This window comes from Herpailurus yagouaroundi, unplaced genomic scaffold (assembly GCF_014898765.1).
Source record: "Herpailurus yagouaroundi ecotype Mexico unplaced genomic scaffold, PumYag 212, whole genome shotgun sequence".
Lineage (NCBI taxonomy): Eukaryota > Metazoa > Chordata > Mammalia > Carnivora > Felidae > Herpailurus > Herpailurus yagouaroundi.
Genome location: NW_024412443.1, coordinates 2121305 through 2139216, shown reverse-complemented (window position 1 = coordinate 2139216; position 17912 = coordinate 2121305). Strand labels below are relative to the sequence as shown.

General features: G+C 38.3%; 1 protein-coding gene across 1 annotated transcript in view; it reads left to right on the top strand.

The window, feature by feature from the left end:
• Positions 1-16438: 16438 nt before the first annotated feature.
• Positions 16439-17912, top strand: part of LOC121016665 (tripartite motif-containing protein 6-like) — a 43474-nt gene continuing 42000 nt past the window's right edge. Inside the window, exon 1 of the mRNA XM_040454385.1 lies at positions 16439-16663. Within this exon, the coding sequence (XP_040310319.1) occupies positions 16439-16663 (225 nt within the window). The remainder of the gene's footprint in view (positions 16664-17912) is intronic.

Below are 17912 nucleotides of genomic sequence, written 5' to 3'. Positions count from 1 at the left end.
TGGCTCCTGCAGGGTCTCTTGTCCTTGGAGAAGCAATATACCTTCTTCCCAAAGTACTCCAGGAAGGGGAATGTTCTTTCCCAGTGTGCCTCAGAGATCTCTAAACCATGATATGCATTCTGGGGCTAGCTCCCTCTTCCCCAGGAGTGCACGCCATAGCTTTGCTCCAGAGAAAGCCACACACACTTCCAAAACCTCAGAGTTTGAATTCCACATGATATTTGCAATAAAACCTGTGGCAGTAAGTACTTCTTGCTTCCCAATCCATGGTCCAGAGTGGCTTTCCTTTTATGCAAACCTGATGCTGCACTCTGTCTCAAGCTCTCTCGCTTTCTCTTCCTTTGGTCTCTCCTTGGAAAAAGTTTCCTCCCTCCATGGTTCTGTCATTTTTCTTCCTCCAATTTACATCTACACACCTTGAACCTGCCATGCTGTCTCTCTCCAGCTGTGGAGATCCTCCTGCCAGTCCAAAGATAAATTTCCTGAGTGTTCTAAGTGATCTGACCTCAATACAGCTGTATTTCTGTATTTGAGGGATGAAGAAAGTCCAGGGTGCCCCTACTTTTTTGCCATCTTAGCTCCTCCCAACCATGTTAGGCTTTATTGTAAACATGGTGCATGTATATATGGCCATGATACTTAATAGTTTATAATAAAGAATGTATAGATTCATAATAAATAACAAATTAGCAAATTCTCAATAACATAAGGTGATATTAAAATAATAAAAATCAGCTGATTGAGTGTACAATAAAAAAACATAAATAAGGTTAAGTAACTTTATTCAAATATTGGTTAATCGAGAAAAATGCACATTTTTTACAAATAAAAAAGCACATTATTTTCAAATATCATATATAAATATTTTAAATGGAAATGCTTTAGGCCTAAATAAAACATTGAATTAATGACAGAAGAAATCCAATAGGTCATATCTTCTGGGCACCGTGAAATGAATAGAAACTATCAATTTACAGTAGAAACTATCAATTTAAGTATAATTATAAAATACCTAACCCCATGCAAATTTCAATTAACACTCTTTGTTTATTTTAGATTAAACATAAAATATAAAGATAAGGAAGTGCTAATGAAGACATTCAAAGATTGAAGAAAAATACATGAATTCAAGTAAATAAATTTCTATTAGTTTAATCTTACAAAAACACAGTAATTCTGGCCACACATAGTTACTATTAACTTCACTGGAATATAATCATTTCAGAAATTTTTGCAAAGCATAGATTAATTTTCTACCATTAAAAATTACATTCTAGATCTTATGATGATATAGTATATTCAGTGATGTTTTTCAAATGAAGAAGTTTAGGATTACTTACGAGATGTTGTAGTTCACAAACAATATATGTGAAACATTTACTTATGTGTACACTGTTGATATTTGTGTTGGGGGAAAATATACAATCTAAAAAAAATTTTTAATGTTATTAGCCAAAATCCTCAGGATATGAAAGAATATTTAAAATGGTCAAGAAAATATCAGAACACTCCAGGAACAGAATCAAATTCAGTGAATGATCTTGAGAAGTAATGAAACTAAGAAGAAAATTATCCATTCAGAGGCTAGCTGATTTAAAGGTTTTTAAGTCCACATAGTTTATCCAACAATCCACAGGGAAAATGCAATAAGCAAAGAAACTGTGACTGTAGACATCCAAAATGTGGTATCTTCCAAACCTGAGAACCAAATTAAAAATAATAAACAAAAGAAAAAAAATCGTGAATAAAGTTTCAGGAGAAATTACCTGTCATATAAACTTCAAATATTGGAAGTACATTTAATGTTTAAGTTAACATACGGGGAAAATAGGAAACTAAAATAAGGTGAAAAGAACAAGAAACTATAGCCTGACAAGCCATATTTGAAACATTCAAATAGAAATTTAAAAATTGAGAATATTTAATATACAGTATATGGGTAAACATTATATTAGACTGAGCTGATGGGATCAATAGTGAACAGAAATAATGAGCAAAATTAATTTAGCAAAATACATTAAATTGAAGCAAATTAATAGAAAATACAAATATACTTATGTATACATAGGCCTACAAGAATAAAAATAAAGTATTAATTATCTCATTCACATATACAAAAGAGAAAGGTAATGTTAAAAGAATTGGCTAGTTAATATTTCTAAAATTGAAACCATACGTGAATCTTTGAATTCAAAGTTGAAATGTTAAAAAGTTACAAATAATTAGAAGAAATAACAATCTGCATAACACCTAAGACGAGGAAAACACTTAAAACTGGTGCAAAAGCTTGGTATAGAGCCTGAAAACAGAGACATAAATATGAATATTTCTGAAGGATTACCACTTAAGGTAGGATTGGATGCTTAGCTAAAATATCTTTAATGACAGGGAAAAAAGTGAAAAGGATTGAGGTACAAACTTTCAGTTATAAAATAAACAAGTCACAGGAATGTAATGTACAGTGTAGGGAACATAGTCACTAACATTGTAATAATTCTGTATAGTGACAGGTGATATCTAGCCTTATTAAGGTGATTATTTTGTAATGTATAAAAATATTGAATCACTAGGTTGCATACCTGAAAGTAATGCAATATTGTGTGTCAATTATAAATCATTTAAAAATTTAAAAAATTAGAAAATAACAGGGTAAATTAAAATATTTAGAAAATTAAAAACACTGAGATATTTGATTCTCAGTAGTAGTTTCTTAAGAGTATACTTGAAGAAGAAAGAAATGTTTTCCTGTATGAAGGTAAAATAAAAATGAGAGAAAGAGGCTTCTTATGAGAATATCAAATCAATAGTGGACATTGAACAAAGGAATCACATAGCCTTTGGCAATATCAACTTCAAAAAATATTTAGATAAAATACACGTGTAATTTCATATATTTTATTCCAATAAGGTTTAAAGATTTTTGCAGTATTTAAACAATTTGACTGATGGTGGAAAAATCTTACAGAAAACTTTCCTAGTAGAAACTTGTTAAAAATTGATCACACTTTTGTTGCAAATTTAGCAGAATATTGATTATCTTTTTATCAGAGCAGATTTGTACCAAAGGACTGACAGTTGCATTAGCATTGAGCACAAACCTCTGGACACTCAGCAGGACTGGGTCAGATGTCCATACCAGAGTTGAGGAAGATGAGATGATGACGTCCAACCATGTACTGACATGACCACAAAAAAGCTCACCAGCAGCAAGATGAGCTCTTAGTGGCCCTTTTTTCTGGGGAGACTCTTGAGGTGAGGTTGGTGCTGTGAAATTGTTTGGACCGTTTTTTATGCCTAAACAAGAGAATCACCATGTATGCACTTGAACACAGCGTAATTCCTACAAAGAAGACATCCCTGGAAAATGTCAGGGTGAAAAATATTCCTCAAATGATAGAGTTCATGAAGGAAATTTAGCAGTATTTACTGACATTTAGTAGATTGGTCTGGATCCCATTGGAAGAAGCTTCAGTGTCAAAGATAATGCTTCTACTGAAAAATAAATTGAGGGACCATAGAAAGAAGCAAATATGCATAATGTAATTAGTAAGTTTATGTTTAAATCTGGCCTACCAGAAGTTGTTGGGGCTCATGGTGATGGTCTGAAACACACTCAGGAGGCAGGTGGTGCAGAGGGAAAGACCTCTAAGCACCCTGTTCATGTAAAAAAAAACGCCTTACATTTAAAGTTATTCCAAAAATTTAGTAAGCCAAACAAATCTGGAGAATACCCTGGTACAGGGAAGAGCAACAGAATGTGGATAAATGCTAAGTGGCAGGTGAACTGGCCAGCAGGCTTCGACTTGTGGTCCAGAATAGTGTGAAGATGTAGAAGAAAAAGAGAAAGATGTTGGCAAAGAGACTAATACCAGCTTGCAAACAAAACACATTTTTAAATAGTGACACAAATGAAAAATGATCTTTTTAATGGCATAGATGAAACATATTTTGTTTTCATGAAAAAAAAACATAGACCCCTTAACATCAAAATTATTTCTTTAGTAGTCAAAATTATCAACACCATTTTGACTTTTATTTTGCTAACTATTCTTCATTAACCTTGAGTATCTCATATAAATTTTTGGCAGCAGGTTCTGCATTATATTCTATATCAAGTAATTTATGATAAATTTATAATAAAGCACTGTTATCATAATTACAATTCTGCCTTTACATGGTATATATCATCTATACACCTCTTGCACCTGGGCCTCTTGGCTTTGGAATGCATAACTTTAATGGTTCTTCTCTCATTTTATATTTAGCACCTGAAACATCCATAGGCATATTAAATTTCTCAGAACTATATTTATTAAACTATATTTAACAAAATTTTATGATAATGGGGGAAACATTACAAAATATGCAACTGAAAAAATACCTAGTTGAGTTATCCTGACATCTCATAATTTTGACATTTTTCTATTTTTTATCATTCTTATATGTTTATGGAGTCTTGCAATTGTAATGAACCAAACCTAATAATTCAAGATAAGTGTTTTATTTTAAACCAGCAGTTTAGCAAACCTAATCCAATATGAAAAATTTGCCATGAAAATAAATGGAATCCCAGTATATGAAGAATGAGACATTAACATCATTTGGAGGGGATGTTCTTGTGCCCACAAGCCCTATTAATTTTACCATATAAAACTGTCTCTGGCTATAATACATCTTCTATTTTTGTCAATTGAACTAAGTGCAGTGCATAACCGGAAAGACAATGTTCAGGGACAAGGATATTTATTATAGTAATTCATTTACTTTTCTGAATCCTTGGAGGAAGTATAAGCAAGAAAATTATCACTGCAAAAGTAGGATACAGGAAAAAATTTTTGGGTCTTGATCACAGATCCTTTTCCATTAATTTTGGGAACACTAGAAATCCTGTGTGATAGTGTTTTCTTTTCTGATTACCACAGCAAAGAAGATGTCACCAAAATACATTTTTTTCTAAAGGTGTTCAAAGTCTTTTACTTTTATTACCTTTTGTACAACAGTAATCGTAAGATGAGAGTCATACCAACTATGTTAAATTTTGAATTTGGAGGCATATTTGTAAATTGGAATTTGAGGGATTCTGTCTTCTGTTCTCCACTTAGGCTGATTAACATCAGTTGTTCCCTCCACTCTGACTTTGTCTTCCTTAAATGTATGAAATGCAGACTTTTAACATAAGTGATTTAATTTTTCTAGTGATCATAGCATAGATATTCTCTACTGTTAAATTTTCTTGATGGATTGATGCCTTCATGCATCAAACAATTATTATGATTATGTTTTCTTTTTTTTCCCCCTTTCTGTTTTCAACCTGTCCTAACTCCATTGGTTCTGTCTTCCAATTTAAGAGACACAGGGACTAGAAGGAACTATTCTTTTTTTTTTAAATGTATTTATTGTTTAATTTACATCCAAGTTAGTTAGCATATGGTGCAACAATGATTTCAGGAGTAGATTCCTTAATGTCCCTTACCCATTTATACCATCCCCCCTCCCACAACTCCTCCAGCAACCCTCTGTTTTCTATACTTAAGAGCCTTTTATGTTTTGTCCCCCTCCCTGTTTTTATATTATTTTTGCTTCCCTTTCCTATGTTCATATGTTTTATATCTTAAATTCCTCATATGAGTGAAGTCATGATATTTGTCTTTGACTGACTAATTTCACTTAGCAGTTCCATCCACGTAGTTGCAAATGGCAAGATTTCATTCTTTTTGATTACCGAGTAATACTCCATTGTACATATATACCACATCTTCTTTATCCATTCATCTGTTGATGGATATTTGGGCTCTTTTCATACTTTGGTTATTGTCAATAGTGCTGCTATAAACATTGGGGTGCATGTGCCCCTTCGAAATAGCACACCTATATTAGAAGGAATTATTCTTAATGAAACCACATTGTAGCTTCTAAGTTATGACAACAAAATTGAACTATATTTGTCACATTTGTGAATGTATGTTTTAATTAGAAAATTACAAGTGAAACTTTCACAAAAAAAATAGGGATGCAAAATTTACTGGATTTTTTTCTACAATAAGAAAGTGGTATTGTGGGGGATAAGATTAGAAATCCCTCGGGCTTACACCAATGAGTTAACAAGGCATAAAGAAACACAGAGTCATAAAATGCTCACACCTGAGTTCGGGAAAAACAGATGATCACTCCAAGAATAGGGAGGTGCAAAGGCACCCCAAAATAAGGAGAGGGTGCTGAGCCCCCCAAAATAGGGAGAGGCAAAGGTCTGAAATAGAATCAGTGCAAAAAATGGTGCCCAGTACATAGGAATAACAAGAGTAGATATTCAGGGTGGAAGCACCCCAAATTTAGTACTATAGCAGAAAGCTGCTTTCATAGGAGAATAGGGCCAGGTTAGGTAAATTGGTGAATTGGACTTTGGATTGCTGCACTTCAGGTGAAGCAGCCCAGAGTGGAGATGGTTAACAAAAGAAAATGTGCCTTGTCAACCCTGAGGTTATTCCCCCTGTCTCATCCCCTAGGCTGACAAAGATAAACAGGTAGGGCACCTCCTATCTGCTGTTAACAACCATCTACTCATCTGCCAGGCGCCAGGATTTTGTTTTATATTGACCCAAACCCCAAACACTATATATCTTCAAAACCCCCTTTTCCCCCTCATGTCCTCAAGTTAATGTTCATAGTTTCTTTGTCTCTTTGTGCACGCACATCATAAGTGTAAGACTTATGATCAGAATAAATATGGGGCAAGGACCCTTATTCGGGGCTCTTGTCTTTTTCTGGACATTAACCATCTCTCATTTTAATACTGCATCTGCTCTTTTGCTAGACCAAAGAGAACTTTAGACTTAGAGTCTACAACATGGTATATTCTCAAATTTTTGCAAATTATTATTTTCTTATTGCTAAGCACTATTACCCAAATATGAAAATATCTTCTAAATTTTAGCTGATAAAATATAAAATACTGAAATTGAATTTATATTAAAGAAGTATTTGAAATCATGATGAGTATTATAAGCTTCCATTGTTGTAATGTAGTCATTTTTTTTTAAGTATGTGAAAGTCAGAATTTATTGTAAATTTACTTTTCTGGCTTTAGAGAAAGATAAATTATATTTAAAATATATTTCTTAGCTCGTTTTCAAATGAGAATATTTTATACATTTGACATTGGCTCATAATACGATGACAATCTTGCATATTTTAAAATATTAGTTCATTGAATGTCTTCACAGGTTTCTAATATGATTAGTCATGTTAAAAAAAATAATAAAACCAGGCCACTACCAAAATGTACAAATGAATTTTGAACAACAAACACCACTATCAAATTGTTGTAAGAATGTAATAAGAAAATATTGTGAAGCAGCTTTAGAAGATCAAAATATAATGTTGACTTTTAAAATACCAATGGTTAAGATGAAATAATGTAGTCATTTATATGAAGATTTGATAAATGGTGAAGGTTATATTTTGTGACAGTTGTGTGATAATCAGAAAAGAAGTACTGTATTAACAATTACTGTAACAGAATCAAAAAGTGATTTTTATTATATCCTGCTAAAAAGTAATTAATTTTAAATGTTGAAAAAGTCATATTTCATGATATCATAATTTTAAATGGATTTCAGATATTACAATATATTAAATTTCACCAAATTTATAACAAAGTAGTGCGAGTAAACCCTTCTGAATTAGTTTATAAACCTTGGGTTTTAAATTATGAAATTTCATTTAAATATATACAGTAAGTTAAAAATAAGAAAATTTCTTTAAAATTTTTTTAATGTTTATTTTTGAGAGGGAGAGAGACAGAATGTGAGCAGGGGAGGGGCAGAGAGAGGGAGACACAGAATCCAAAGCAGGCTCCAGGCTCTGAGCTCTCAGCACAGAGCCCAATGTGGGGCTTGAACTCACGAACCACAAGATCATGCCCTGAGCCAAAGTTGGACGCTTAACCGATTGAGCTACCTAGGCACCCCAAAAATGAGAAAATTTCTAAACTGAATAATTATTATATGCAATTGCAATTCAAATACAATATCACAAAATGGCAAAAGTCCTTTCAAAAATCTATAAATGGATGGCCTTATAAGATTAATTAACTTGACTTTTCCATTTGGAATACCAACTGTATTTAATTATGACTATGGTTTCTAAGATTGAAGTTAAAGAGACTTCACCTAACCTTCCACTGAGAAAATCCTGCCTCTTTTCACCACCCACCCAGAGTCCTCAGTTCTCACTGTTAGCAAATAGACACTCACCCAGATGAGTCTTTAAAGTGAGCTGTACATGTAGGTGAGATCTGTAAGACATATTTGTAAGAAATTAATGCTGTCATCTCATCTCCCTTCAGACCCATAATTGTCATGTAACTGAAGAAGACAAACCCTGACTTTGTGATTGTTGCAGAAAGAAACCTCTGGAGGGAAATCTAAACTTTCCTCATTCCTGGAAAACAGCAGGCTTGGAGCAACTGAGTTTCAAACTTTTTCACGTAAGAGATCAGTTTCCTAGGTTACCTGGGCCTGGAGTGTTTTTATGGTTTCATATATATATATATATATATATATATATATATATATATATATATACATACCCAGGTCTCTCAATTACCCTGACTTCAAAATGAGTAGAATGCCATTTCAGATTTCCCAATATATCCCTGATGATTCAGTGATTCCTGGTAGCCTTCACACATATTCCTAAGTAGACTCTGGCTTTTGTGGCCACAATTGGACTATAATCACCTTTGTGGGAATTAGCAATGCCCCTTCTCTCGGTCCTACTTAGGTGAAGCACTAGGCACGGGGAGCAGAATGAAGACCACTTTTCACTTACTTGCCTACAAATTGTCCAAGTGTTTTTTTTGGAAAGAAAGGGCATCTCATTCAAGATAAGGTAAAAGTTAGCATATGAACTGGGGCGCCTGGGTGGCTCAGTCGGTTGAGTGCCCAACTTCAGTTCAGGTCATGATCTCATGGTTTGTGAATTTGAGCCCTGTGTCGGGCTCTGTGCTGAGAGCTCAGAGGCTGGAACCTGCTTTGGATTCTGTGTCTTCCTCTCTCTCTGTCCCTACCCTGATCACTCTCTCTCTCTCTCAAAAATAAATAAACATTTAAAATAAATTTTAAAAAAATTTTAAAAAGTTAGGGTATGAACTGCTCTCTTCTAGACATCTTACTTTGATGTGAAATATTAAGCTCTATATTACTGTGTCCTGCACCACATTCTTCAGTCACCTTTGCCCTGCACCACATTCTTCAGTCACCTTTGCTGTTTCACTAGAAATGTTGTGTTTCATGCACTCTGAATTACATTATGCCTACCTCAGAAACTTCCAGTTTTTTGATCCTGGAAGACCCTTCAAACATATCTCCATTATAACTAACTCTAATCTTAGCACTAATTATGACTGCATATTTGTGATCCTTTTTCTTTAAAAAACCTTTTTTTTTAATTTTTATTTATATATGAAATTTATTGTCAAATTGGTTTCCATACAACACCCAGTGCTCATCCCAAAAGGTGCCCTCCTCAATACCCATCACCCACCCTCTCCTCCCTCCCACCCCCCATCAACCCTCAGTTTGCTCTCAGTTCTCAACAGTCTCTTATGCTTTGGCTCTCTCCCACTCTAACCTCTTTTTTTTTTTTTCTTCCCCTCCCCCATGGGTTCCTGTTCAGTTTCTCAGGATCCACATAAGAGTGAAACCATATGGTATCTGTCTTTCTCTGTATGGCTTATTTCACTTAGCATCACACTCTCCAGTTCCATCCACGTTGCTACAAAAGGCCATATTTCATTTTTTCTCATTGCCACGTAGTATTCCATAGTGTATATAAACCACAATTTCTTTATCCATTCATCAGTTGATGGACATTTAGGCTCTTTCCATAATTTGGCTATTGTTGAGAGTGCTGCTATGAACATTGGGGTACAAGTGCCCCTATGCATCAGTACTCCTGTGTCCCTTGGATAAATTCCTAGCAGTGCTATTGCTGGGTCATAGGGTAGGTCTATTTTTAATTTTCTGAGGAACCTCCACACTGCTTTCCAGAGCGGCTGCACCAATTTGCATTCCCACCAACAGTGCAAGAGGGTTCCCGTTTCTCCACATCCTCTCCAGCATCTAGAGTCTCCTGATTTGTTCATTTTGGCCACTCTAACTGGCGTGAAGTGATACCTGAGTGTGGTTTTGATTTGTATTTCCCTGATAAGGAGCGACGCTGAACATCTTTTCATGTGCCTGTTGGCCATCCGGATGTCTTCTTTAGAGAAGTGTCTATTCATGTTTTCTGCCCATTTCTTCACTGGGTTATTTGCTTTTCGGGTGTGGAGTTTGGTGAGCTCTTGATAGATTTTGGATACTAGCCCTTTGTCCGATATGTCATTTGCATATCTTTTCCCATTCCGTTGGTTGCCTTTTAGTTTTGTTGGTTGTTTCCTTTGCTGTGCAGAAGCTTTTTATCTTCATAAGGTCCCAGTAATTCACTTTTGCTTTTAATTCCCTTGCCTTTGGGGATGTGTCGAGGAAGAGATTGCTACGGCTGAGGTCAGAGAGGTCTTTTCCTGCTTTCTCCTCTAAGGTTTTGATGGTTTCCTGTCTCACATTCAGGTCCTTGATCCATTTTGAGTTTATTTTTGTGAATGGTGTGAGAAAGTGGTCTAGTTTCAATCTTCTGCATGTTGCTGTCCAGTTCTCCCAGCACCATTTGTTAAAGAGACTTTTTTCCATTGGATGTTCTTTCCTGCTTTGTCAAAGATTAGCTGGCCATACATTTGTGGGTCTAGTTCTGGGGTTTCTATTCTATTACATTGGTCTATGTGTCTCTTTTTGGGCCAATACCATGCTGTCTTGATGATGACAGCTTTGTAGTAGAGGCTAAAGTCTGGGATTGGGATGCCTCCTGCTTTGGTCTTCTTCTTCAAAATTACTTTGGCTATTCGGGGCCTTTTGTGGTTCCATATGAATTTTAGGATTCCTTGTTCTAGTTTCAAGAAGAATGCTGGTGCAATTTTGATTGGGATTGCATTGAATGTGTAGATAGCTTTGGGTAGTATTGACATTTTGACAATATTTATTCTTCCAATCCATGAGCAGGGAATGTCTTTCCATTTCTTTAAATCTTCTTCAATTACCTTCATAAGCTTTCTATAGTTTTCAGCATACAGATCCTTTACATCTTTGGTTAGATTTATTCCTAGGTATTTTATGTTTCTTGGTGCAATTTTGAATGGGATCAGTTTCTTTATTTGTCTTTCTGTTGCTTCATTGTTAGTGTATAAGAATGCAACTGATTTCTGTACATTGATTTTGTATCCTGCAACTTTGCTGAATTCATGTATCAGTTCTAGCAGACTTTTGGTGGAGTCTATCGGATTTTCCATGTATAATATCATGTCATCTGCAAAAAGCAAAAGCTTGACTTCATCTTTTCCAATTTGGATGCCTTTGATTTCCTTTTGTTGTCTGATTGCTGATGCTAGAACTTCCAACACTATGTTAAACAACAGTGGTGAGAGTGGACATCCCTGTCGTGTTCCTGATCTCAGGGAAAAAGCTCTCAGTTTTTCCCCATGGAGGATGATGTTAGCTGTGGGCTTTTCATAAATGGCTTTGATGATCGTTAAGTATGTTCCTTCTATCCCTACTTTCTTGAGGGTTTTTATTAGGAAAGGGTGTTGAATTTTGTCAAAGGCCTTTTCTGCATCGATTGACAGGATCATATGGTTCTTATCTTTTTTTTTATTAATGTGATGTATCACATTGATTGATTTGCAAATGTTGAACCAGCCCTGCATCCCAGGAATGAATCCCACTTGATCATGGTGAATAATTCTATTTTTTTTTTAATTTTTTTTTCAACGTTTTTATTTATTTGTGGGACAGAGAGAGACAGAGCATGAACGGGGGAGGGGCAGAGAGAGAGGGAGACACAGAATCGGAAACAAGCTCCAGGCTCTGAGCCATCAGCCCAGAGCCTGACGCGGGGCTCAAACCCACTGACCGCGAGATCGTGACCTGGCTGAAGTCGGACGCTTAACCGACTGCGCCACCCAGGCGCCCCTGAATAATTCTTTTTATATGCTGTTGAATTCAATTTGCTAGTATCTTATGGAGAATTTTTGCATCCATATTCAACAGGGATATTGGCCTGTAGTTCTCTTTTTTTACTGGGTCTCTGGTTTAGGAATCAAAGTAATACTAGCTTCATAGAATGAATCCGGAAGTTTTCCATCCCTTTCTATTTCTTGGAACAGCTTGGGAAGGATAGGCATTATCTCTGCTTTAAACATCTGGTAGAACTCCCCTGGGAAGCCATGTGGTCCTGGACTCTAATTTGTTGGGAGATTTTTGATGACTGATTCAATTTCTTCGCTGGTTATGGGTCTGTTCAACCTTTCTATTTCCTCCTGATTGAGTTTTGGAAGCGAGTGGGTGTTTAGGAATTGGTCCATTTCTTCCAGGTTGTCCAGTTTGTTGGCATATAATTTTTCATAGTATTCCCTGATAATTGCTTGTATCTCTGAGGGATTGGTTGTAATAATTCCATTTTCATTCATGATTGTATCTATTTGGGTCCTCTCCCTCTTCTTTTTGAGAAGCCTGGCTAGAGGTTTATCAATTTTGTTTATTTTTTCAAAAAACCAACTAGGTTTCATTGATCTCCTCTACAGTTTTTTTAGATTCTATATTGTTAACTCCTGCTCTGATCTTTATTATTTGTCTTCTTCTGCTGGATTTGGGGTGTCTTTGCTGTTCTGCTTCTATTTCCTTTAGGTGTGCTGTTAGATTTTGTATTTGGGATTTTTCTTGTTTCTTGAGATAGGCCAGGATTGCAATCTATTTTCCTCTCAGGACTGCCTTCGCTGCATCCCAAACCGTTTGGATTGTTGTATTTTCATTTTTATTTGTTTCCATATATTTCTTAATTTCTTCTCTAATTGCCTGGTTGACGTATTCATTCTTTAGTAGGATGTTCTTTAACCTCCATGCTTTTGGAGGTTTTCCAGACTTTTTCCTGTGGTTGATTTCAAGCTTCATCACATTGTGGTCTGAAAGTATGCATGGTATGATCTCAAATCTTGTATACTTATGAAGGGCTGTTTTGTGACCCAGTATGTCATCTACCTTGGAGAATGTTCCATGTGCACTCGAGGAGAAAGTATTTTCTGTTGCTTTGGGATGCAGAGTTCTAAATATATCTGTCAAGTCCATCTGATCCAATGTATCACTCAGGGCCCTTGTTTCTTTATTGACTGTGTGTCTAGATGATCTATCCATTTCTGTAAGTGGAGTGTTAAAGTCCCCTGCAATTGCCACATTCTTATGAATAAGGTTGCTTATGTTTGTGATTAATTGTTTTATATATTTGGGGGCTCCTGTATTCGGCGCATAGACACTTATAATTGTTACCTCTTCCTGATGGATAGACCCTGTGATTATTCTATAATGCCCTTCTTCATCTCTTGTTACAGCCTTTAATTTAAAGTCTAGTTTGTCTGATATAAGTATGCCTACTCCAGCTTTCTTTTGACTTCCAGTGGCATGATAAATAGTTCTCCATCCCCTCACTCTCAATCTGAAGGTGTCCTCAGGTCTAAAATGAGTCTCTTGTAGACAGCAAATAGATGGGTCTTGTTTTTTTATCCATTGTGATACCCTATGTCTTTTGGTTGGAGCAATTGGTCCATTTACATTCAGTGTTATTATAGAAAGATATGGGTTTAGAGTCATTGGGATGTCCATAGGTTTCATGCTTGTAGCCATGTCTCTGCTACTTTGTCTCACAGGATCCCCCTTAGGATCTCTTGTAGGGCTGGTTTAGTGGTGACGAATTCCTTCAGTTTTTGTTTGTGTGGGAAGACCTTCATCTCTCCTTCTATTCTAAATGACAGACTTGCTGGATAAAGGGTTCTTGGCTGCATATTTTTCTGTTCATCACATTGAAGATCTCCTGCCATTCCTTTCTGGCCTGCCAAGTTTCAGTAGAGAGATCGGTCACGAGTCTTATAGGTCTCCTTTTATATGTTAGAGCACATTTATCTCTAGCTGCTTTCATAATTTGCTCTTTATCCTTGTATTTTGCCAGTTTCACTACGATATGTCGTGCAGAAGATCGATTCAAGTTACATCTGAAGGGAGTTCTCTGTGCCTCTTGGATTTCAATGCTTTTTTCCTTCCCCAGATCAGGGAAGTTCTCAGCTATTATTTCTTCAAGTACACCTTCAGCACCTTTCCCTCTCTCTTCCTCCTCTGGAATACCAATTATGCATATAATATTTCTCTTTAGTGCATCACTTAGTTCTCTAATTTTCCCCTCATACTCCTGGATTTTTTTATCTCTCTTTCTCAGCTTCCTCTTTTTCCATAGTTTTATCTTCTAGTTCACCTATTCTCTCCTCTGCCTCTTCAATCCAAGCCATAGTTGTCTCCATTTTATTTTGCAGTTCATTGATAGCATTTTTTAGCTCCTCCTGGCTGTTCCTTAGTCCCTTGATCTCTGTTGCAAGAGATTCTCTGCTTTCCTTTATACTGTTTTCAAGCCAGCAATTAATTTTATGACTATTATTCTAAATTCACTTTCTGTTATATTGTTTAAATCATTTTTGATCAGTTCGTTAGCTGTTGTTATTTCCTGGACATTTTTCTGAGGGGAATTCTTCCGTTTGGTCATTTTGGATAGTCCCTTGAGTGCTGCGGGACTGTGGGGCACTTCCCCTGTGCTGTCTTGAATAACTTGCATTGGTGGGCAGGGCCGCAGACAGACCTGATGTCTGCTCCCAGCCCACCGCTGGGGCCACAGTCAGACTGGTGTGTGCCTTCTCTTCCCCTCTCCCAGGGGCAGGACTCACTGTGGAGTGGTGTGGCCCCTGTCTGGGCTACTTGCACACTGCCAGGCTTGTGGTGCTGGGGATCTGGCATATTAGCTGGGGTGGATCAGCAAGGTGCACAGGGTCGGGAGGGGCAGGCTCAGCTCGCTTTTCCTTGGGAGATCCGCTTCAGGAGGGGCCCTGAGGCACCGGGAGGGAGTCAGACCCACCAGAGGGATGGATCCGTAGAAGCACAGCGTTGGGTGTTTGCGCGGTGCAAGCAAATTCCCTGGCAGGAACTGGTTCCCTTTGGGATTTTGGCTGGGAGATGGGTGAGGGAGATGGCGCTGGTGAGCACCTTTGTTCCCCCCCAAGCTGAGCTCTTTCGTCTGGGGCTCAACAACTCTCCCTCCCGTTGTCCTCCAGCCCTCCCGTTCTCCGAGCAGAGCTGTTAGCTTATAACCTTCCAGATGTCAAGTCTTGCTTGCTGTCGGAACGGAACACACTCCTTCCGGCCCCTCCGTTTTTTCAAGCCAGACTGGGGGGCTCTGCTTGGCAGGTGGGCCGCCCCTCTGCCCCCGCTCCCTCCCACCAGTGCCACCAGTCCCACCAGTCTGTGGAGCACGCACTGCCTCGCCACCCTTCCTACCCTCTTCCGTGGGCCTCTCATCTGCCCTTGGCTCCAGAGACTCCATTCTGCTAGTCTTCTGGCGGTTTTCTGGGTTATTTAGGCAGGTGTAGGTGGAATCTAAGTGATCAGCAGGACGCGCAGTGAGCCCAGCGTCCTCCTACGCCGCCATCTTCCCCTAATTCAAATTCATTTTTATCTTAACCAGCTTGACCATGCACTAAAATTTGTTCTCAAAGATTCCTTTTCCACAAAACTTCTACAATTATTTTTAATTCAGATTTTGTCCTAAGTTTTCCCTCCTTAAATAATCAGCCTCACTTTCAGAAACTGCTTTTGCTTTTCTTTAACATAAAATGATTTCCTTTGATTTTCTTTAAAGCAAGCATCCTACTTTTCTGCAAAGAGAGATGTTTCCCTTATTCATTCTAGTAACCTCAACCGGATATAGAATTCTTAGCCCTTAATTCCTAACAGAACTAAGTGGTAAGTAATTGTGAACTGTGAGCTGTACCACCATCTGTTCGAGGGGAAACTTTCTGAATATATTTCATAAGTCCTAGAAATGTGTTCTTCTTCAGTAAAATCTTTCATTAAAGCACAAGACATGTTTACTAAGAGACCCAAATTTATCTTAAGTTTCTCTGTATTGGCAAAGCCAAAAGTATGTAACCCTGTGTTCACTAATGAACGTTTCGTTATTTCATCTTATTTGGAAATGGTCCAGATATGCAGTAGATAATTTAACTTCACCCTTAAATTCACCCTAATTTAAGATTTCAGGTTACCAAAAAGATGTGGGGAAACTATGTGAAAAGTGTTCCTAAAATTTTTGGTGTGATGTCAGAGTGAAGTTGACATAGAGGGCCTGGAGGTGAGTGAGGTTGTGACCACTGCTGAGGGGTGAGATGGCCCTGGGTCAGTGTGGAGGTCCTGGGAAGCAGCTGGATGGAAATGCAGGTTTGCATGTTCCATCCCATCACAGGGAATGACCCACTCTGGAGATGGGGAACGTGCTTTCACCTGCTTCTGATGGGAGCCAAGACCTGAGACATGCTGGCAAGGACCTAGTGGGTGGACAGGCCACAACAGTGCGTGAGGCTCAGTCACACCAGTCTTCTTCACTTACCTGCAGGGACTCTGGGGACTCCCATCATCTGACCCTGTTCCTCCAGGTGCAGATGGACACTGATGTGAAGACCCCTGTGCAGGAGGAAGTGAGGTGTCAGGTGAGCCACCATCTGGGTCAGCATCACAGAAGCTGTCTCTTAATCCTGGAGAACACAAATTCCATGTGATCTCAGTGCAGTGTGTTCCCTTTATGAGACCCAGGGAGTTCTTGGAAACCAGAGCATGGGGTAATCACACCTCCTTGGCACTTTCTCAGAAGGTTTTTTTCATGGCCATAAAGTGACAATCCAACACATCAGGAGGTTTCACTGCTGCTGCCAAGATCGTTTACATTAATGACTTGTTTGCTCTGGAAAAGTAAATGGAAGCCACGTGCACAAAATCACTACCTTACAGAGACAACCGAGTGGGGAAGGAAACCAGGAACAAGGAATCCAGCTAATTCTGACTCATCAGCAGGCCACCTGCTCCTCCTGCCCAGTGCACCTGCATGATGACCCCAGGTGAAGATTTTGCTCTTCAAGGGGTCAGGAGAAAGGGACTGGGTTTTCATTTAGCAGTTCATTCTGGGAACTCAGTCCAAGGATATCTGGTGCCTTGTACCAGCAGCACACAACCGACTGTGAGGAAGAGACAAGGCCTCAAGCTAAGGATTCCAAATTCATGGTGCTCCTCCATGCTCCTTCTTCTCATGCATGCTTGGTTGTGGTGGGCTTAGGATTCTGAAAACCCAGATCTATTAGTGCCCAGAGGGAGCCATGGGTTCCCTGGAGCCTTGGTCATGGCCAGACCCCTTTCTTCCTGAGGACGGAGGCTCCATGCTGGGGGACAGATTGAGAGCTATCACCACACCCCATCTCCAAATCCTATGTCCTATGATTTCCTGTGACCCCATCCCTGACTGCACTGAGGGTGGGGAGTCCAGGTTCTGGTGCTGATGCTGATGGTGCTGGAAGTCCCACAGGGTCCAGTCTGGGTCTGTTAGTGGATGTGTAGGTGGAGGAGTTCTGGGGGCTGAGGGTCCAACCTGGCTCTCGGTGAGTGAGACTCTGATGTTGGCTCTCAGTATAGCTGAGATCCCTTTCTCTCAGTAGAGGATTCAGCAGGGACCAGAGGCTGCAGTCCGTTTCTTACTATATGAGCATTGCTTATCCCAGGAAGATCTTCACCCACAGCTGGCACAGCCAGCTGACATCAGCCCCACTGAGACCTTAAGAGTCGCAAGGCATCAAAGACTTTCCCTTAATGATCATGTGGTTGAAGAAACGTGGGAGCAGAGATGGTGACAGGCAGCGGAAATTTAACTTATAAGATAAAGGGCACTAGAATAGTTAAAATAGCTACCTG